This window comes from Pan troglodytes, chromosome 4 (genome assembly GCF_028858775.2).
Source record: "Pan troglodytes isolate AG18354 chromosome 4, NHGRI_mPanTro3-v2.0_pri, whole genome shotgun sequence".
Taxonomy (NCBI): domain Eukaryota; kingdom Metazoa; phylum Chordata; class Mammalia; order Primates; family Hominidae; genus Pan; species Pan troglodytes.
In genome coordinates, this window is record NC_072402.2 from 21,484,544 (window position 1) to 21,506,841 (window position 22,298).

The following is a 22,298-nucleotide window of genomic DNA, read 5'->3' on the forward strand; positions in this document are numbered from 1 at the left end:
ATGGGGTTTCACCATGTTGCCCAGTCTGGTCTCCAACTCCAGAGCTCAAGCAATCTGCCCCGTTGGCCTCCCAGAGTGCTGGGATTACAGGTGTGAGCCACCGCATCCAGCCCATGGTATGGTTTAGATCGTTAAAAAAAAAGTCATACTCCAGAGAAAATTTACCCAAGAAGCATTCAATTTTAAAAACAAGACATCTCATTTAAAATGGTCTGTACTATACAAAAGAGCAAAATAAAATTTACATTAGAAAGTATTACCCAACTATACACACATGTAGTTTTAAAGATTTTTTCATTTTAAGAAATAGTCTTTTCCAGTTTCTTTTTCTTATTCATCACATTCAGGCAAAACAAAATTCACTGAATACCTTGATTATTAACTCAGATTTCTTTGTATATGCATGTACAAGTACATTTACTGTGAACCAAAGTTAACTGGAATATTAACTATGAATATTACACCAGATTGACTCAAGATTTTTTCTTAAAACATGTAGCATTATATATGTAGATTATATCAGAGAACAGCCAAAAAATAAAAAAGAAAGCTATAGCTTAGCTTACAAAGCTTTACCTGATCTCTATTATATATGTGCCTTCTTAAGGTACTTTTTATTTTTTCATGTTCAACGTCTTTCTTGCAATTGCTTTCTTTTTCTTTCTTGCGTTTTCTCCTCAAAGTATAACTCCTCTGAATATCTTCATCTTTTTTCTTAATTTCCTTCTACATGTATTTAGACCACAATTAAATCTCAACATCAATGACATATGTTACAAAATCCAAATAAACTCAAGAGTGACTTTCATACTTTCATACACATTAAAAAATAAAGAAGTACGGCCGGGCGCGGTGACTCATGCCTGTGATCTCTGCACTTTGGGAGGCCAAGGCGGGCGGATCACCTGAGGTTGGGAGTTAGAGACCAGCCTGACCAACATGGAGAAATCCCATTTCCACTAAAAATACAAAATTAGCCAGGCGTGGTGGCACATGCCTGTAATCCCAGCTACTTGGGAGGCTGAGGCAGGTGAATCGCTTGAACCTGGAAGGCGGAGGTTGTGGCGAGCTGAGATTGCGCCATTGCACTCCAGCCTGAGCAACTAGAGTGAAACTCCATCTCAAAAAATAGAAATAAAAATAAAGAAGTACGTACAACAGAAAATCTCATCCATTGACAGAGTAGGTGTACATTAGTAAAATATTTTGAAAAAAGTTGGACACTGCCTAGTATAGTTGAACATGCACAGTCCTTATGACCCAGCAAGTCCATTCCTAGGAATATACCAACTAAGCTAGAGAAATTACTAAACATGTATCCCAAGAGGTATACAAGATAATGTTCATATTATTCATAGCAGAATTGTTCATAATTGCAAAAACTTAACAATCAAACACATAAACCAATAAAAAGAAGCCCAAAGGCTTATCAACAGTAAAATGGATAAAAGATATTATTGTGGCATAGTCAAACAATAAAATTTTATATACATTAGCAAAAGAAGTCTATAAATAACATAAACTATAAAATGTTCATGAATAGACAAAGCTAAACCATATCAGTTAGAGATACACACACAGCTGTTAAAACTATAATGAAAAATAAGAAAATAATTAACACAAATTCTAAGACAAAGATTACTTCTTAAGAGGGAGAAAGGGGATGCATTAGAAAATGATATAGCAGGCTGGGCGCAGTGGCTCACGCCTGTAATCCAAGTACTTTGGGAGGCGGAGGTGGGCAGATTACAAGGTCAAGAGATCAAGACCATCCTGGCCAACATGGTGAAACCCAGTCTCTACTGAAAAAATTACAAAAATTAGCCAGGCGTGGTGGTGTGTGCCTGTAGTCCCAGCTACTTGGGAGGCTGAGGCAGGAGAATTGCTTGAACCCAGGAGGCAGAGGTTGCAGTGAGCTGAGATTGTGCCACTGCATTCCAGCCTGGTAACAGAGCAAGACTCCATCTCAAAAAAAAAAAAGAAGAAAAAAGAAAATAATACAGCAGGTCTTAAAAACTGGTAATGCTCTATTTCTTAATCTAGCTATTGGATACATAACTCATTTTTATATATTTTTTAAAAGCTAAAGAAAACTGTTCTATAAACACTATATATATTAAAAATAAATTATTTTTAATTTGGAAAGTTGTACCTGATTTTCATATGTATGTCTTCCAAAGGTATTTCTCATTTTAACAAATTTCAAATCTTTACTGGAACCACTGAATTTTTCTTTTTTGTGATGTTGAATCAAAATAGAACCAACATTAACATCTTCATGATTTTGCATTTCTTTCTGCGTGTTTGTAAACATAATTTAGTTAAGACTGTGGATTAAATATAGCCTTAACACAATCAACACAAGTCACAAAAGAAAAACCCATCCAGGAACGTAGGTTTTGTAAAATATACATACAAGGTTAAATAGAGTAAAGAGCCCTCTGAATTATGTAAGATAAAGCAGAACATAATTGTTTTCAGTTCACAAAGCTTTATAGTACGTTAACATATATGCTTTAGTTTACCTATGTGCTGAATTCCGATTAATGAGTATTACAAATCATGTTGTTTAATCATTATACCAAAATAGCTATTTTTAAAAAAGGATATTTCTACTTGAATTTTACATACATAATTTGAGTCCTAAAAAGAACTCAAGAAGACATATATACAGTCATGCACTGCTTAACGATGGGGATATGTTTTGAGAAGTACATCGTTAGTTGATTTCGTCATTGTGCGAACATCAGAGTCTACCTACACAAACCTAGATGGTATAGTCTACTACACACCTAGTCTATACGGTATGGTCTATCGCGCCTAAGTTACAAATCTTTATGACATGTTACAGTATTAAATGCTATAGGCAACTGCAACACAATGCTGAGTATTAGTGTATCTAAACATAGAAAGGATACAGTAAAAATATGGTATTATTATCTTATGGGACCACTGTCATATACGGGGTCCGTTGTTGACCAAAACATCATTATGTGTACATGACTGTAGATGTATTTTAATGATTTCCATTTATCTTACAAAATTTCTATTTTATTCTTTTGCCATGTTTATTCAAAACTAAATTTATTTTAATAACTCCATCTTCATTCTACATTCCTTTCTATATGTAAAAATGCTATACACTGTGGTTTACAATGTATATTTCACAAGAGGCACATCAACTCAAAAAAGCTTCTCATTAAAACATGCACATATAGTAAATTACAAAAAGTAGTCTTCTAAGTCACATAAATATAAATATACACTGGAAAAGTCAGAAAAAAATGCAAAAATATTTTAAGTTTGGAAAGTTCTAGCAAATCTTGCCATATACAATTTCTTAAGGAACTATGTAATCCCAGCACTTTGGGAGGCCGAGGCGGGCGGATCACGAGGTCAGGAGATCGAGACCATCCTGGCTAACATGGTGAAACCCCATCTCTACTAAGAAAATACAAAAAATTAGCCAGGCGCAATGGCGGGCGCCTGTAGTCCCAGCTACTCGGGAGGCTGAGGCAGGAGAATGGCGTGAACCCAGGAGGCAGAGCTTGCAGTGAGCCGAGATAGTGCCACTGCAGTCCAGCCTGGGTGAAACAGCAAGACTCTGTCTCAAAAAAAAAAAAAAAAAAAAATGTTCCAAATTATTCCTAGAATTACCTTTCAAAAATACTTGACAGATATGGTAAAAACAATTTATTTTGAATTTCTTCCTAGTTATACATAAAACTTTTAGTTTAGACTAATAATTATCAACTTAATAATTTGATAAATTAACCAAATAGACTGCTTTATAAAACACAATATGAAAGTGAACATAACTGAACATTAGCTCTTCTAGAGCAGAACTAATAATGTCCTTTTTGTGGTTGCTACTGCTGTTTGAAAAGTTGTACTTGACAGCCACCATACCATATATGCTTTCTTGAGGTACTTTTTATTGCTCCAAGTTCAAAGTCCTTCCTGTTTTATTGTTTTACAAGTTAATCAAAATAGACTTCATTTGTGTATTTTTAAATTTTATTCTATATAAATACTTGAATTTACATGAATTATATATTGTGCTCTCAGGTAAGAAAAATGCTTTATAAGACACATGATGTTACCTAAACATACAGTTTTTAAGTAATTACCATGTGTTGAGAACGCACTATGTATAAGGAACTCTGTATATTTCTATATGCATACAAACATTACTTCAACAAGAGTTCCCAGAGACACAGGACAATTTCCTAACATGTTCAAGTCACAGACTATAAACACATGGTTCAAACACCAGCCTTCTGATTCCAAAATCTGTTTTTTCCACCATACTTTGCCTCTCAAACAATTCTATAAGAAACATCAGAAATGTATGTTTTTCAGCCTATAAAGTTTACCTGGGTTCTATACATGGTCTCTCTTAAGGCACCTTTCATTTCAAGAAATCCTGCATCTTTCCTGAAATCTTTGTTTGTTTCTTCATTGCTATGTTCAGTCCAAACAGAATTGGTTTGGGAATCTTCATCATTCTGAATTTCTTTCTGTATGTATGTAAAAATGGTTTAGGCAATCATCTAAGTGTATTTTCAATATTATGTACGTTTTATGGTACTCAACTTTAACTATAATACTTTGTTAGTCAAACAAGTAGGTAAAATGCACCCTCTTAAATCAAAGGATGTTAAACACTGATAAAAATCTTTCAGGGAAAAAATCATGATAGTAAAGGTCCTGAATAATAAAGTGATTTCTGTATATCTCAAGAAAAGGTAATGCTTTGTTCATCTACTAACAAGTCATTTTTATGAATAACCAAGAACAAAAATATTTTATCTAGTCCCTGTCCAAGCTAAAGTTACAATCTAGATTTTACAAATCATCAATTATAGACAGACTTCTTCTTGGATTATTTTTCAGTTTTTTCCTGGTAAGACTTCTCACTTGCAAGTATACCCCACATAGAGAGGAAAAGGTTACACAATACTCTTACTTGAATAGCAATAAACAACAATTATCTTAATGTAGCTCTATCTCAAACAACAAAATTTCTCTTGCCAAGGAACCCAAACTACATTCATAAATCAACTTCCAATAATTATTTTAAATTCATTGCATACATACTTATACATATAATTCTGTAAGTTTAGTAATATAAACAAGCTGGGAGTAAAAGTTCATGACAGTTCCCAAAATGTACTTATGAGAGGCTGTTCAGGCTGGGCACGGTGGCTCATGCCTGTAATCCCAGCACTTTGGGAAGCCAAGGCGGGTGGATCACGAGGTCAGAAGATCAAGACCATCCTGCCCAACATGGTGAAACCCCGTCGCTACTAAAAATACAAAAATTAGCCAGCCATGGTGGCACATGCCTGTAATCTCAGCTACTCGGGAGGCCGAGGCAGGAGAATTGCTTGAACTTGGGAGGTGGAGGCTGCAGTGAGCCAAGATCACACCACTGCACTCCAGCCTGGGTAACACAGCGAGACTCCGTCTAAAAAAAGAAAGGCTATTTTCAGAGATTCACAATCTCTACCCAAAGAGACTGAAGAATCACAGTCTTCCTAGGGAACAATTATAAAAAAACAAAACGTGTTAAGGCCTTTAACGTGATCTTTAGTTCCCTCTCACTCGCACTTGGTAACCTATGTTAAAATGAGAGCCGTCCTTTTAGCAGGCTGCAATCCTGAAACCACAGAATAATCCCTGAGAATAGCTGATTGAATTTCTTTTTCAGCAACTCAGAAAGGTGAAAATGAAAACTAAGAAAATAAAGACTTTTCTCCCTTCCTATTACTGGGACCAAAGAATGTATCAACAACAATTTCTGTTAAGCGCAACTTGCAGGTGGGGGGAAATGAGTACCTGGCATTAAATTTTACATGGTTGGTAATGGGAGGATAAATCCATAGGCTTAGGTCCTCAAAAAATGTCCAGAATACAGGATGAATTAATCCCATATACATTCTCATTATGGAGAATGCAGGGAACATACCACTATCATCAGCAACAAGGCAAGAAATAAACTGTTTCCTAATCCTGAATATATTTACTTATGTGTCCATTTCAGATGCTACATATGAATCTGTAAATTAAGATGTATGATACTAGTACCCTACATAAGTTAACTATTTAAAAATCACAACCTGATACAGAAGGTATAACATTTGAAAGTTTTGAAATTGAATAATCTATTATCTATACAGCTAAACAAATGATCCACATATATTTTTCTCTAAGCCACTAATACTTTGTCTAATTGGTGACTCTTATGAAATATAGAGAAATTATTTAACTATAAATAGTCATTTTTATTCCTTATAAGTATCTTAGTGTCAACTATGTACTAGGCAATGGGTTAGGTGTTTGTCTCCTTTTATAATCTAGGAAAGCCAGTCCAAGACTAGTATATTTTGTAAAGTATAGTGCTATGCACTAAAGGATAACTAAAAGCCTGCTTAATCAGCTACCTATTCTATTATCTAGGAGTAGGGCAACACAGTTGTGGCAATGAGAGTTGGCTCTTGATTCTGATATTTGACTTAGTTTCCTATCTTTGGCTAGGTATAATTGAGATGCTCTGGTCTCCAGGTCTTATTCCAATATTCAGCCAAAGCATCTGTCACACAACTTGAATGAACTGATTAGACCAGATGCATAAGAAGAAGAAGAGACATATAAATCAAGAAAGGCAGCCCTTTGAGTGCTACTTGGTTCTTAACTTGTACTTATACCCTGATGCTTAAATAGTATTTCATAATCCTATGACTAGATATTCGTTTATGGTATCGATTACAGCATTTATTATTTTTTAACTACCTACAAAGAGACTGGAAATCTAATAATACTCAAAATGGGGAGACAAAAAGGATCTAGGAAAGGAAGATTTGAGGAAAGAAACCTTAAAATTTACTGAGTGGTTGGCTTTAAGTTTCTGCTCTGATACATGACAGCTGTGGGATCTTGGGCAAGTTACTTACCCTCATTTTACCTCAAAATTTATCCCAAACAGTAAATGAAGTCATAATACATACCACACATGAACATGAGGTTTAAATATGACTAAGCATGTAAAATGCTTAACATATAGCCTGACCCATAATAATCACTCAGTAACTATTACTCAAAGTAGTAATAGTAATAATTCTCACAATCACCAAAGCAATGTAGTATTAGCTTCTACACACAAAGGGAGAAACTGAGGGACACAATAAATGACTTTCCTATGGTCACAGTGCTACATTATAAATGTGGACCACGAATTAGTTGATCCGGCTCAAAAAGTCTATGCTGTTTCTGTTATTCCTAATATATTCCCATAAGACTGCTGTAGTTCATTTTTCTTTCTTAAGTAGTCAAGATAAGTTTTCAGTATTCCTAGGTAGCCTCTCATTTTTATGAAACCTTCCTTGGGCCAAACAATTGAGATACGTTAGTCATTTGTTCCTCTGTATTCCTGTACCTTGCATATAGTTTTACAAATGCACGATTCATATGAATTGCAAGTAACAGTGTCCATGCTTTTTCTCCATTGCTAAATACTAAGCATCTCAACGTGTGATATATGGTCTTATTCATTTTCATATCCCTAATGCACTGCATAATGCCTGGTACAGCAATGGTCTTCGATAAATATCTATAAACCTGAAATACATAGATTTCCAGTTCTGGTACTCAGAAGCTTTTCAAAAAGTATAAGAGGGTTAAACAAAACTTTTTTAAAAAATACAATGTTACCTTAAAAAAAAAAGGGGACAAGGTCTCACTCTGTTGCTCAGGCTGGAGTGCAGTGGCACAATCATAGTGCTAACTGCAGCCTCAACATCCTGGGCTAAAGCAAACCTGCCTCAGCTTAAGAGTAGCTAGAACTATAGGTGTACCACCACATCCAGCAAATTTTAAAAATTTTTTGTAGATATGGAGTCTCGCTACGTTGCTTAGGCTGGTCTCAAACTCCTAGCCTCAAGTGATCCTCCTGCCTCAGCCTCCCAAAGTGCTTGGATTACAGAACCACCACGCCTGGCTTGTTACTATTAACTCAGTCATTTTACATGGCAGCTTTTCTTGGATGACACTTCAAGATCCATCTAATGAGGACTGGAATATGATCTATACTGAAGAAAAGCAAGACACTGAAATACAGTTAACTTTCTAATGTCTCTTCTTCTGTGATCAGAAGTGATCACAATATGCCTTCCTTATTTCGATTGGTTATGAACTCCCAGCTGTTTGATCCAGAACTTATAAAACAATGTATTCTAAAACCAAATATAAGTTGGAGACTTTCTGCTATCTGGTTGATATACTATTGCTGCCCCCCACTATTTCAGCAGCTGGATATGAATGTTGTTAGAATACTGCAAAATAATATTGTAGATAATGCATGGTATATGTTGCACTTTAAGCATTATTTTCCAAGTAAAAAAGAAAATTAATATACCTTTACTAATCTAGTTAAGAACAACTTTCGTTCTCTTCATAGTTAATACTACATTTAAACTATTCAGAGCGGTCTATCAGATAATGTGCTTTTGGCTACAAATAATAGAAAACCAACCCAAACTAACTTAAACAACATGGAAATGAATTACCACACAGAAAAGCAATGTGATCTAATCGTAAAACAGGTTTCAGTGTTGTTTAATCCAGCAACTTAAGTAGCGCCAGGGTCTAGATTCTATGTCTACACTCTGCTAACTACAGGGCTGGTTTCACCCTAAGGTGAGTTCTTTTCATGGTTAACCAGTAGTATTTCAGGTTACATTCTTCTGTGTTCATAACTAGCAGGAGTCAGCCCATCAGTGGCTTTCTTCTCATTATGAGAAAGCAACTTCCTAGAAGCTCTTACATACTTCTCTTCATGACCCATTGATCAGAATTGGTTCAAATGCTCATTCCTAACTAGTGACTGTCAAGGACAATGAGATTATCCATAGTCCAAGCAGACATATTCCTTGAACTAAAGTCAAATTTCCAATATCCATTGCTGCTACTCATTAGGGAAAGGTAACTATATAATGATATATTACATGTAATTTTGGAAGACTCAAACATCTTTCACAAATTCTCTATTAACAAATATTGAATGAGAATCCATGTGCCAGGCTCTTTGTGAGGTGATCAGAATAAAACAATGGAAAAGACAGACATGATGCCTGATGACAAGGAGCTTTTGGTCTACATGGGGAAACAGACATTAACCAAATAATCAATTACTTAACCGTAATTGTAAGGAGTACCAAGCTAAATAATGCTATGAGAACACATAGGTGAACCTCACTGAGTAAGGGGATCAAGGAGGCTTCCCTGTAGAGTAACATTGTAACAGGAACCTGAAAGATGAGCAGAAGGCAGGAAGACCCACAGAGTGAAGGAGTAGTGGAGGATAACTTTTCAGAAGGAGAAAATATCTTTTGAGAAGACACTGAGTTAGGAGTAGCTTAGCTTATTTAAGACACTGGGAGAAGGAGTTTTCATATAGCATAGTGAGCACAGATAAGAGTGAAACAGGATACAATTGAAAAGACAGAAATGACAGGAATCCTGTGGGAACTTGTAAGCCGTATTAGAGATTTAGGACTTTGTCCTAAGAGCAATGGGAAGCCACTGAAGAGTTTTACGTAGGTGAGTGACAGGATCAAAATTGTTTTAGAAAGAGCATTTTGATTGCTCTTTCTGAATGAGCTAGAATATACTAAAGGAAAAAGAAAGAGTAACTAGGAAATTAGAGTAAAAAGGTAGAGTTACAGGAAGATTAATCACAAGCCTATTCCAGGAGTGCTGAGGAAAGATGATAAACTCAGTACGATGTTAGTACAGAAGTGCAGAGGAAAGATGGTAAACTCAATATGATGTTAGTACAGAAGGAGAGAAGTGGTTTGATTCAAGAAACATTTGAGATAAAATCAGTAAGACTTAGTAGTTGACAGATGTGAGAAGTAAGGGAGAGAAAGATTTTAAGGGTAATTTCCAGATCTCTGACATAAAGTATTAGATAAAACATAATGGTATCTACGAGATGGGAAACAACGAAGATGATTTTTCCTATAACAAGGTCGTTTTTGGACATACTAAGGGTTCTCTTCTCCCCTGAGTGCTCTTAAAATTCTTCTTTGCTTATCTCCTGGACAGTTTCTTCTAGGGTTTGATGCCCATTCAAACAACTTGAGGAGCATCATCCACACCAAGTAAGGAGGAGGATGTAGGGGAATAGGACAGGACAGTATTTCTAAACCCTTAGAAATAGCTCTCTTTTCCAAAGGAAAAATAACCCCCAAATTCTCATACAATACTATATAATACTACATATTCTACTACTTTATTTATACTGACATTAAAATACTTAATGTTAAACTTAACTAGTAAGCTTCTTTCAAATCTACAGGAAGTATTCATGAATATTTAAGTAATTGAGAGCCACTGCCTTTAAAAAGTGTCATTTAAATTACTACCAATGTATTTTCAAAATTTAGAACACAACTTTAATATATATTTTACTATATTGGTATTTTATAAAATGAACACATGAAACAAAATAAAATGTTTACTATTTATTTTACTTACCTCTAAAAGAAAATCCCCTAGATACTGAATTGGATAAAATGGAGCCTTAAAGTTATCTTTTTCTTTCTCAGCTTTAATTCTTGCATTACTGGCAATCACATGAGTTATTCCACTTGGTGAACTTTTTGGTAAAATAACATTTGCCTTTCCAGCCTCCAAAACTCTAAATAAAAATGTAAATGGTATAAAAGTATTAGAAAATTTGAGTTTCTTTAGTAAAATTATCTAAATTAATTATTTCTTAGGAGTACGAATGGACTTTTCTAATAGGGACTAATTTCTTTGGGCAATTGAGGATCACAGAGAACACGGCTGCAATTTCTTAAATTATAAATTGTTCAGAGTAGATATTTAAGAAATCATAGTAGTTTTTCTACCTATCCATTTCTTGATAAAGGAAAGGCTTTTAGGGACCAAGAATATTAAAGTATTCCCTAAGGAAAAGTCATGTCAATAAACCAAAAGATAATGAAAGAAGTCTAAGGAAGCGGCTATCCTCAAAGGTAACGTACTCCCAAGAAAGTAATTCTGGACCATAAAATATGGAACCAGTTGCAAACACTCCTAAAAAGTTAGCTTTCAAAAAATTTTAGCCTTGAACTACTTAAAAAAAAAATTAGCCTTGATCTATGTTAAGAAATACATTTTACAAAATAAAAAAATAAAATCAGAAAAAAACAAATGAAAAAATACATTTTACATTTAGACTAAGAAGACACACACAAGGGAGACAGACATACAACACAAAAGTTTCATGAAGTTCTGCTTCTGCTTAGGCTTTAGAAAGCCACAAGAGAGGCTACCACCTAACAGTAAGAAAAAGCCAAATAATCTACAAAATCCTAACTTTTATTGACCCCATCAGAAAACCGAGGTAACAAGTCAACCAAGTAAGGTGATTTCTGAAGAGGGATAAGCTCTTTTATGAAGAGACTGGACAACCAAACTATTTCACTTTTGGCAGATCAAAGAAGCAACACAGTTCCCATAAAAACATGTAAAAATTAAGTAAAGTTTACAAAATTTAAGGGGCAAGTATAGCTAGCATCACAGTTTAGAAAGCTGAAAGTCTGTGACATAAGGGAAACCTGTCCTCGCTAGCATGCTCTTTGCCACATGACTCCATTAAATGCTCATGAAAAAGATTGAAGGCAGGTTAGGAGAAATGCAGGGAGCTCTCCTTGACAGCATAAGTGGGCTAGTGGTGACTGGCTGCCATTAACGGATAGATGTAAAACCAGGCCCACTTCTCCAGACTGTTCTCTCATATAAAGCAAAAGCCTTAAGTCATTTGGGTAAGAATAAGACAGTCTTTTGCCTTCAGACCTAGGAAAAGATGCACTGCTTCTCTTGGAGGGGTGGAAATAAAACTTACCTGCCCTTAGGCAAGGGTTAGGAAAACCTGCTGCTGCCCAGCCTGGGAAAAATACCCACTGTTTCCGGATGAGGGACAGAAGCAAAAAACATCTTCCCTGAAGGAGCAGCAGGAATGTCACTTAGGTCCCAGGTCTTGTATCAATACACAAGAGAGATCTAATACTGGGGGAGAGGCCGGAAACCCTCTTGCCCAGGCCACTGCCTACATGTACAGGGCAGAATTTAGCTGCAATGGAAGTTTGATAAACAAATGCTGAGAAAGCCCCAAACCCAGGGACCAATAGTACGGAAAATGCTTAAGGGTGAAGCTTGTCTAGCAAAACTGAGAATACATCTACCCACACCCTCGACCTGAAGCTGAGTAACAACAGAGAAAGGAAGAGCATGAAAAGAGACACCTTCTATGACCTAGTGGTTTAAGGATTGTTGAAAGCTAGGGCAGAGCAAGAATAGTGATGAGAAACGCTCCAGCATTCCAGTCCAGTCCCCATAATAAGCACAAAGAAACTGGAGCCCACTGTTGTAAGCTGAAGTGATGCATTGATGGTGATTACAGAATTAACAATACTCAAATTCAGCTGTCTTGTCATTTTCTGCTGCTATAACAGAATACTGAAGACTTGGTAATTTATAAGAAAAATAAGTTTTTATTCTTGGACTTTCAGAACTCCAAGAGCATCTGATGAGAACCTTCCTGCTGCATCATCCCATGAAGATAAGCAGAAGAGCAAGAGAGACCATGTGAGAAAGAGCTTACTTTTATAACCAAGCCAGTCCCATGATAATGGCATTAATCCCTTCTTAAAGGCCCCACCTTCCAATACTTTCACAATGGCAATTAAATTTCAACATGAGTTTTTGTGGGGGGGTGGGGTGGGCAGGAGGGAGCAACATTCACCATAGCACTAGCTCAACAACTGACAAGATTAACTCAATCACCCATACTAACCACCTTACAGAAGAGGTAGGTCTAATTTTTGGATATAAATATTCACATCAGCCTCTATCAATATTCTTGTATATGTGATATCTGGCATGCAATAAAAAAAGTACACAACATACAAAATAGGCAAGAAGAAAACCAAACCACTGTTAAGAGAAAGGAATCAACAGTATACACTGAAATATGACCCACATGTTGAAATTATCAGAAAACAACTTTAACATAACTGTGACTGATGTGTTAAAGGAACTAATGGAAAAAGTGGACAACATACTTGAAGAAATGAGGAATTCACTGGAGAGTTCAATGGAAATGGTAGAAATAAAAGGCATTATATCAAAGAAGTTCTTCGACAAGCTCATCTGCAGACTGAACACAACTGAAAAAGGAATCACTGAATTTTAAGATTGGTCAATAGAATTATCCCAACTAAAAATTTTTTTTTTTTAAAAAGAACAAAGCATGCAATAGCTATTGAAAATAATCAAATAGTTTAAAAGGCATGCAATGGAGTTCCAGAAGAACAACATGAAGGAAGAAATATTTAAAAAATAATGGCTGGAGAGTATCATATTTAATAAAAACCAAAAAACTCCACATACACAAGCTCAGAGATCCTCAAGCAAAATAAATCAATAATAAAATACACAAACACAAACACTCTACTACACATCATAATCAAACTAGTAAAAACCAATGGCTAGGAGAAAATCTTGAAGAAAACCAGGGAAGACAAAATGATACAAACGGAAAAAAAGAATGACAGCTGAGTTCTCATCAGAACTATGTAAGCCAGAAGAAAGTGGAAGAGAATCTTTAATTACGAATTAAAGTGAAAAAACTGTCAACCCATAATTCTATATGCAGTGAAAATATCTTCCAAAAATAAACACCTTCTCAAATAAAAAATGAGATAAATCATTACCAGCACACTTACATTATAAGAACTGTTAAAAAGAGTTCTTTAGGCAAAAAAAGGTATGATACCAGAGGAAAATCTGGAGCTACACAAAGAAACTAATGCCAGGAAATGGCAAAAATGAAGTCAAATATTGAAGATATATTTCATTATTTTTAATCATCTTAAAAGTAAATGACTAGCAAAAGTAAAATATTACCAATGTATTTGGAAGTTTATAATACACAGAGGTCAACAATAGAAAAAAGGATAGGAAGAACAAATGGAAATACAGTTGACCCGTGAACAACACAGGTCCACAAAAGTTACACACCAAGTGTGTCTGCCTCTCCTGCCTCCCCTTCCACCTCTTTTGCCTCTGCTACCCTTGAGACAGCAAAACCAACCCTTCCTCCTACTCAGCCTACTCAATATGAAGGCAACAAGGATGAAGACGTTTATGATGATCCACTTTCACTTAATGAATAGTAAATATATTTTCTCTTATGATTTTCTTATAACAAAATTTATGTTAACTGTTTACATTATCAGTAAGGCTTCCAGTCAACAGTAGGCTACTAGTAGTTATGTTTTTGGGGAGTCAAGTTATACATGAATTTTCAACTGCACAGGGGGTCAGCACTCCAATCCCACATTGTTCAACTGTCAACTGTATATTGTTTTAAGGTTTCTGCACTACATGCAAAAAGATACTGTTTGACATTTGACTATGAACAGTTAAAGATGGACACTGTATATATTACAGCAACCATTAAAAAAAGAGATCTAATACAGAGATTAAAGGAAACCATTAAAAACACTGAACTAGTGGAAAAGAAGTCAAGGAAAACGGGAAAGCAGAATAAAGAAATGATGGGATGGCTGGCTGCAGTGGCTCACGCCTGTAATCCCAGCACTTTGGGAGGCCAAGGTGGCCAAATCACCTGAGGTCAGAAGTTCGAGACCAGCCTGGCCAACATGGTGAAACCCCGTTTCTAATAAAAATAGAAAAATTAGTCAAGCATGGTGATGTGCGCCTGTTATCCAGTTATTCGGGAAGCTGAGGCAGGAGCATCATTTGAACTTGGGAGGCAGAGGTTGCAGTGAGCCAAGATGGTGCCACTGCACTCCAGCCTGAGCAACAGAGCCAGACTCCATCTCAAAAAAAAAAAAAAAAAAAAAAAAAAAAAAAAGGGAAGAAAAGAGATGAGAAAAAAATAACCAGCAAGATACTAGATTTAATTCAATTTGTCAACAATTAAATGTAAATGTCCTCAACAATGCAATTAAAGGCAGAAATTGTCAAATTACATTTTTAAGACTCAGCTGTAGAATGTCTAAAAGAAACCCATTTTAAGTAAAAGAATACAAAATGATGTACATGCTGATGTTTCTCAAAGGAGTGCTAAAGTGGCTATATTAGTATCAGACAAATCCAATTAATATCAAGCCTGGGATACCGGCGTAAACCACAGAACTTCATAAAAACTGTGAGAGGGCAAAAACAAATGGTCTCACTTTGACCCATCACACCTCTCCCTTACCCAAGTTGGCATAGTGCCACACACAAAGGATTCTCCAGGGCTCACGGTTACTATTGCGGGCAAAGAGAACTGGAGGCAGGCATTGAGCTTTTATAGAATTCTGAGATACATCTCAGGAAGTCCACTCATGTGTCACCTCAAAGGGAGGACAAGGGGTAATGGCACAGCTAGACAACCTGGGGTCAGATAGAAACAAAGCAAGGAGGCCAGGCGCAGTGGCTCACGCCTGTAATCCCAGCACTTTGGGAGGCCGAGGTGGGCAGATCACGAGGTCGGAGATCGAGACTAGCCTGGCTAACACGGTGAAACTCTGTCCCTACTAAAAATACAAAAAAAATTAGCTGGCGTGGTGGCGGGCGCCTGTAGTTCCAGCTACTCGGGAGGCTGAGGCAAAAGAATGGCGTGAACCCGGGAGGTGGAGGTTGCAGTGAGCTGAGATCGCGCCACTGCACTTCAGCCTGGGTGACAGAGTGAGACTCTGTCTCAAAAAAATAAAATAAAAAATAAGAAGAAGAAGAAACAAAGCAAGGAGGTGGAGCTCACAAAAACCAGCGCACAAATCTTGGTGGTAGCGCAACATACCTGCCATCAATGGCACCAAATCAGAGGTATCAGTCAACAGCACAGCACCTGCAAAGCTATTGTGGGATGTTCTACCTGGCGGGAATTTCTAGATGGGCAGCCTCCAGGCCCAGCCTCAAATCCTACCCCATGGCCTCACCCAGGGAGTGAGAAACTCACCACATCACCAATATAAAAAACCAGGGGCTAGTTCTGCCACAACTGGGAATTTCAACAGCACTTTGTGCAGCCTCAACATTCATGCCAAGATTCTTCTTAGGATGGGAAAGGACCGCCACACTGCATTTCGGCAGAGTGGGGGCTAGTTCTGCCATATGCAGGAGAACAGCATTCAGTACAGCCTTAACACACATCCAAAGACTCCATTCAGGGAACGAGATGCTAACCACAGTGTACTTCATTAAAGTACAGAGGCTAGTTCTGCCACACTCAGAACTTTAAACAGTGCTCAGCTTAGCTTCAAAGCCCACCTCAAGGCCCCACCAAGACTGTGAGGCAAACCCCAGTTATAATTTGTACTAAGCATAGCAGTTAGGCCCATCCATCTTAAGCAGCAATTCTACTTAATCTTGGGGTACAACCTGCAACTTTGTCCAACTGCAGATCTCAAATATTGGTAGTACCTAGCCAGGGAATACACCCTGAGCCTGGCCCAACTGGAGACAATTGCAGCGCCTAGCCTGCAGCTCTGCCTGATTGCAGAGCTCAGCCAGTGGTTTTATCTAACAGCAGAGCCCAGCCAGCACAATCCCCTCTCCAAAATCAATGCAAAGGTAGCAGCCCAGCCATACAGAGTAACAGAAAGCAAGCTCTACCTGCTTGGAGTCATTACCAGCCCATACAGAATCACAAGCAGTGATCTCCCAGTGATCACTAAACAGTGAAATTCTATCCCTGCCAAGGAACACCTGGAAGACGTGGCTGTCTCCACAAATGAGGAGACCAATGCAAAAACTCAAAGATTACAAAGAATCAGGGCACCTCCAAAGAAATTAACAAAGCTCCAACAATGGACCCTAAAGGAATGGAGAGCTATAGATCCACAGAATGATAGACAAAGAATAATCCCTTTAAAGAAGTTCAGGCCAGGCATAGTGGCCCATGCTTGTAATCTCAGCACTTTGGGAGGCCAAGGTAGGTGGATCACTTAAGGTCAGCAGTTTAAAACCAACCTGGCCAACATGGCAAAACTCCATCTTCACTAAAAATACAAAAAAATTAGCCAGGCATGGTGGCAGGTGCCTGTAATCCCAGCTACTTGGGAGGCTGAGGCAGGGGATTCGCTTGAACCCAGGAGGAGGAGGTTGCAGTGAGCCAAGACTGTGGCACTGCACTCCAGCCTGGGTGACAGGGTGAGGTTCCATCTCAAAAAAAAAAAAAAATCAGTAAAATACAAGAACATACAGATTAAAAATTAAATAAAATATGGAAAACAATACATGAACAAAACAAGAAGTCTGACAAAGAAAAAGAATAAACAACAACAAAATAGGAAATTTTGGAGATGAAGAATATAATTGCTAAAGTGAAAAATGCAACAGAAGACTTCAACAGCAGCAGGCTTAATCAAACAGAGGAAAGAATCAGTGAGTTCAAAGACAGTACGTTTGAAATTTTCCAGTCAGCGAAGCAAAAAAACCCAAAGGATGAAGAAAGCCTATGGGAATTATGAGACCTAATAACTGTATAAAATCAGCAGAAGAGAGAGGAAAGGGACCAGAAAGCATATTTATGGAAATAATGGCTGAAAACTTCTGAATCTGGGAAAAGATGACCACATCCAGGGACAAGAAGCATCGTGGTTTCTAATCAAATTTAACCCAAAGGAGTATACCAAGGTATATAATAATCAAATTATCAAAAATCAAAGACAAATAAAAAATTCTGAAAGCAGCAGGAGATAAGAAACATATCACATACAAGAGTCTGAACGTAATTACCAGTGGCTTTGAAAGCAGAAATACTTCAAGTCAGGAAAGAGGGCTATGATATACTCAAAGTGATAAAGGAAAAAAACTGCCAATACCTTACTTACCTGGCTAAACTGTTCTTCGGAAATAAGGGAGAAATTAAAAATTTCCCAAACAAAAACTAAAGTAGTTTATCATGATAAGGGCTGCCTGATAGGAATTATGAAAGAAAGTTCTTTAAGCTATATCAAAAGGCCACTAATAACATAAAACATACAAAAGTATAAAACTTAACAATCTAAGTAATGTAGAATCATATTCAGAATACTCTGGACTAAAATGGTGGTGTGTGAAGCAATTTTATCTCTAGTGCAGTGGTTAATAGACAAATCTATCAAAAGAACCACAGCTACAATTGTCAGGGGATACAAATTAGAAAATAATATAAATTTTGACATCAAAACATAAAATGGGGGAGAGTAAATGTGTAGAGTTATTATATATGACCAAAGTTATCAGTTTGACATAGTCTAAGAATAAAATGTTTTATATAACTACATGGTAACCACAAAGGAAAATCTCTACTAGATACACAAAACATAAGTAGAAGGGAATCAATGCAAACCACTACAGAAAACCATCAAACCACAATGGAAGACAGCAACATAGGAAGAATGAAACACAGTATATACAAATCAACTGGAAAACAAACTACAAAATGGCAAGTAAGTTCCTTACCCACCGATAATAACCCTAAACATAAATGGATTAACTTCTCCAAACAAAAGACATAGAGTGGTCAAAAAGATTGAAAAAGCAAAAAAAAAAAAAAAAAAAAAAAGCCAAGTATGTACTGCCTACGGGAGACCAACTTCACCTCTGAGGACACACAGAGTGAAAATGAAGGGATGGAAAAGGATACTCCATGTAAACGAAAACCAAGAGAGCAGGACTAGCTACACTCCTATGAGACAAAATAGAATTTACATTGAAAAACTGTAAACATTATACCTGAAACTGCAAAACTATTAGAAAAAAACACAGGGGATAAACTACAGGACATTAGTCTGGGCAATAATTTTTGGATTTGACTCCAAAGCTCAGCCAACAAAAACAAAAACAGGAAAGTGAGGTTACATAAAACTAAAAAGCTTCTGCACAGCAAAGGAAACATTTAAGAGAATGAAGAGGCAACCTGTGGAATAGGAGATAATATTTTCAAGCCATATGTGTAAAAAAGGGTTAATATCCAAATACAAGGAACTCAACTCAACAGCAAGAAAACAACCTGATTAAAAATGGGCAAAGGATCTGAATAGACACTTCTCATAACAAGATAAACAAACGGCCAACAGATAAATTTTTAAATGCTCAATATCACTCACTAATCATTAGGAAAATGAAAATTACATCTCAGTTCTGTCAGAATGCTTATTATCAAAAAGATGATTATTAGTGAAGATATCGAGAAAAGGGAGCCCTGGTATTCCCTAGTTGTTGGGAATGGAAATTAATAAACCAGTATGTTAAAGAGCTATCTGCACTCCCATATTTACTGCAGCATTATTCACGACAGTCAAGTTATAAAACCAACCTAAAGTGTACATCAATGAATAAAGAAAATATAGTATATACATATACACAAATAGAATAATATGTAGACTTTAGAAAGAGAGCAATTATGTCATTTGCAACAACATGGATGAACTGGAGGACATTATGCTAAGTGAACAATCCCAGCACAGAAAGACAAATACTATTTTTAACTTATATGTGAAAGTCCAAAGAAAATTAGATGTATAGAACCTAAAAGTTGAACACATAGGTGCACAGAGCAGAATGGTGGTTACCAAAGGCTGGATGGAGGTGGGGGAATAGGAAATGTTGACCAAAGGACACAATGACAAGTGTTTGAGGTAATAGAAAAAAATAAATAAAAATTACAAAATCAGGGCCATTGAGAAAATACGTATGCAACTGATAACAGGAATTCAGTATAAATAAAGCAAAAGCTGATAGGACTAACAGAAGTAATGACTAATCTGAATTACAGTTAGAAAATTAAATTATTCTATCAGTAATTGGGAATTATATAATAAACTTGTAAATAATCAATGGGTCAAAGAAGAAACGAAAAAGAAAATTTAAAAATACTCTGAACTTAATAAAAAAGCAAACACGATTAATACAAATTTGTGGGATGTGGATAAAGCAATGCTTGGGGGCAACTAACAGAAAAACAGAAAGGTCTAAAATCAATGATCCAAGTTTTTACCTCAAAAACAAACAGAAAAATAACAAAAGCAAGAAGTACGGAAATAATAAAACCAAGGACAGAAATCAATGAAATGACAAACAATAGAGAAAATTAATAAAACCAAAACGAGAATTTAAATTTCAATTTCCAATTGTTCTTTGCTAGTATATGAGAATGCAATTAAGTTTTATACAGTGATCTGTTGTCTTTTGATCTCGCTAAATTCACTAGCGAGATCTTCTAGTATCTTCGTTAAATTTTTTAGTACACAACCATGTCTTTGGAAATAAAGACAATTATTTTTCTTTCTTTGCAATTTTATGCCTCATTTCTTTTTCTGCCTTGTTGCAATGGCTAGTACATCCAGTAAATGCTAAACAGAAATTTTAAGAGTCAGCATCCTTGCCTTGTTACCAATCATGGGGGAAAAAATCTTTCACCATTAAATATCACATTAGGTTTAGATATTTACATAGATGTCATTTATCAGGTTTAGGATACAAAAATCATTTTTAAAAATTGCAAATAGAATCAGCAAAATATTAAAAATGAACCAGAAAAAATACACCATGATGAAGTACAGTTTATCTCAAGAATACAAGTTTGGTTTAACATTTAAGAATCAATCAAGTGGCCGGTCGCAGTGGTTTACGCCTGTAATCCCAGCACTTTGGGAGGCCGAGGTGGGCGGATCACCTGAGGTCGGGAGTTTGAGACCAGCCTAACCAACACGGAGAAACCCCATCTCTACTAAAAATATAAAATTAGCCGGGTGTGATGGCATATGCCTGTGGTCCCAGCTACTCGGGAGGCTGAGGCAGAAGAATTGTTTGAACCCAGGAGGCGGAGGTTGCGGTGAGCCAAGATCACGCCATTGCACTCCAGCCTGGGCAACAAGAGCAAAACGCTACCTCAAAAAATTAAAAAAAAAAAAGGTCGGGCGCGGTGGCTCAAGCCTGTAATTCCACCACTCTGGGAGGCCGAGGCGGGCAGATCACGACGTCAGGAGATCAAGACCATCCTGACTAACACAGTGAAACCCCACCTGTACTAAAAAATACAGAAAATTAGCCGGGCACCTGTAGTCCCAGCTACTCAGGAGGCTGAGGCAGAAGAATGGCGTGAACCCGGGAGGTGGAGCTTCCAGTGAGCCGAGATTGCACCACTGCACTCCAGCCTGGGAGACAGAGCGAGACTCTGTCTCAAAATAAATAAATAAAAGAAACAAACAAGTATAATTCAACATATTAAGAAAATAAAGGAGAAAAGCAAATTATCTCAAAAGATGCAGATAAAAAGTTTAAGAGCAATCTATAATAGCACCCCAAAACACAAAATACCTAGGAATAAATTTAATAAAATATGTGCAAGATTTATATAATGAGAACTATAAGACATTAAAGAACAAGCGGAGAATACATAGTTCACTAATAGGAAGACTCAATATTGTTAAGATTTGACCTATAAAATACAATCCCAATCAAAATACCAGTTTGCATTTTCACAGAAATTGACAGTGATTCTAAAATGTGTACGGAAATACAAAGAATCCAGATTCACTAAAACAACTTTTAAAAAGACTAAGTTAAGAAACCCATAGTACCTAATTTCAAGACTCACTTAAAGATACAGTAGCCAAAACAGTGTAGTGTTGGTATAAGGTAGATATAGAGATCACTGGAACCAAACAGGAAGTCCAGAAATAGACCACACATACATGGTCAATTGATTTTCGTTAACAGTGCCAAAATAACTTCAGAGCAACGGGAACTCTCATACACTACTACTGGGAATATAAAATGGTACTACTTTGAAAAACAGTTCATAGCTCTCTGCAGCCTCCAACTCCTGGGCTCTAGGCTATCTTCCCACCTCAGCCTCCCAAGTGGCTAGGACTAGGACATGCATCACCAAGCCTGGCTAATTTAATCTGAAAAAAAAAGAAAAAAAAATTTTGTAGAGACAGCATCTCGCCATGTTGCCCAGGCTGATCTAAGACTCTGGGGTCAAGTAATCACCTCCTGCCTTGGCCTCTCGAAGTGCTAGGATTACAGACCTGAGCCACTATGCCTGGCCAGTTTGGCATTTTCTTATAATGTTACACACAAAATTGCCATCTAAAACAGTATAAATTCATTCATTCCGAGATATTTCCCAAGAGAACTGAAAACATGTCTACATGAATACTTGTAACCAAATGTTCATAGCAGCTCAATTTATATTAGCAAAGACAAAAAATATCCCAAAT

General features: G+C 36.7%; 1 protein-coding gene across 4 annotated transcripts in view; it reads right to left on the bottom strand.

Annotated features, from left to right (window-relative positions):
• Positions 1-22,298, bottom strand: part of SLF1 (SMC5-SMC6 complex localization factor 1) — a 77,857-nt gene that overhangs the window by 42,021 nt on the left and 13,538 nt on the right. For 2 of the 4 annotated variants that reach the window (XM_054684982.2, XM_024356912.3), the window contains exons 5-8: positions 10,540-10,702; positions 4,377-4,520; positions 2,153-2,296; positions 577-726 (exon numbers count right to left, since the gene is read on the bottom strand). In XM_054684982.2, the coding sequence (XP_054540957.1) occupies positions 577-726; positions 2,153-2,296; positions 4,377-4,520; positions 10,540-10,702 (601 nt within the window). The remainder of the gene's footprint in view (positions 1-576; positions 727-2,152; positions 2,297-4,376; positions 4,521-10,539; positions 10,703-22,298) is intronic. The other 2 variants (XM_054684984.2, XM_054684983.2) reach the window with 1 other exon arrangement.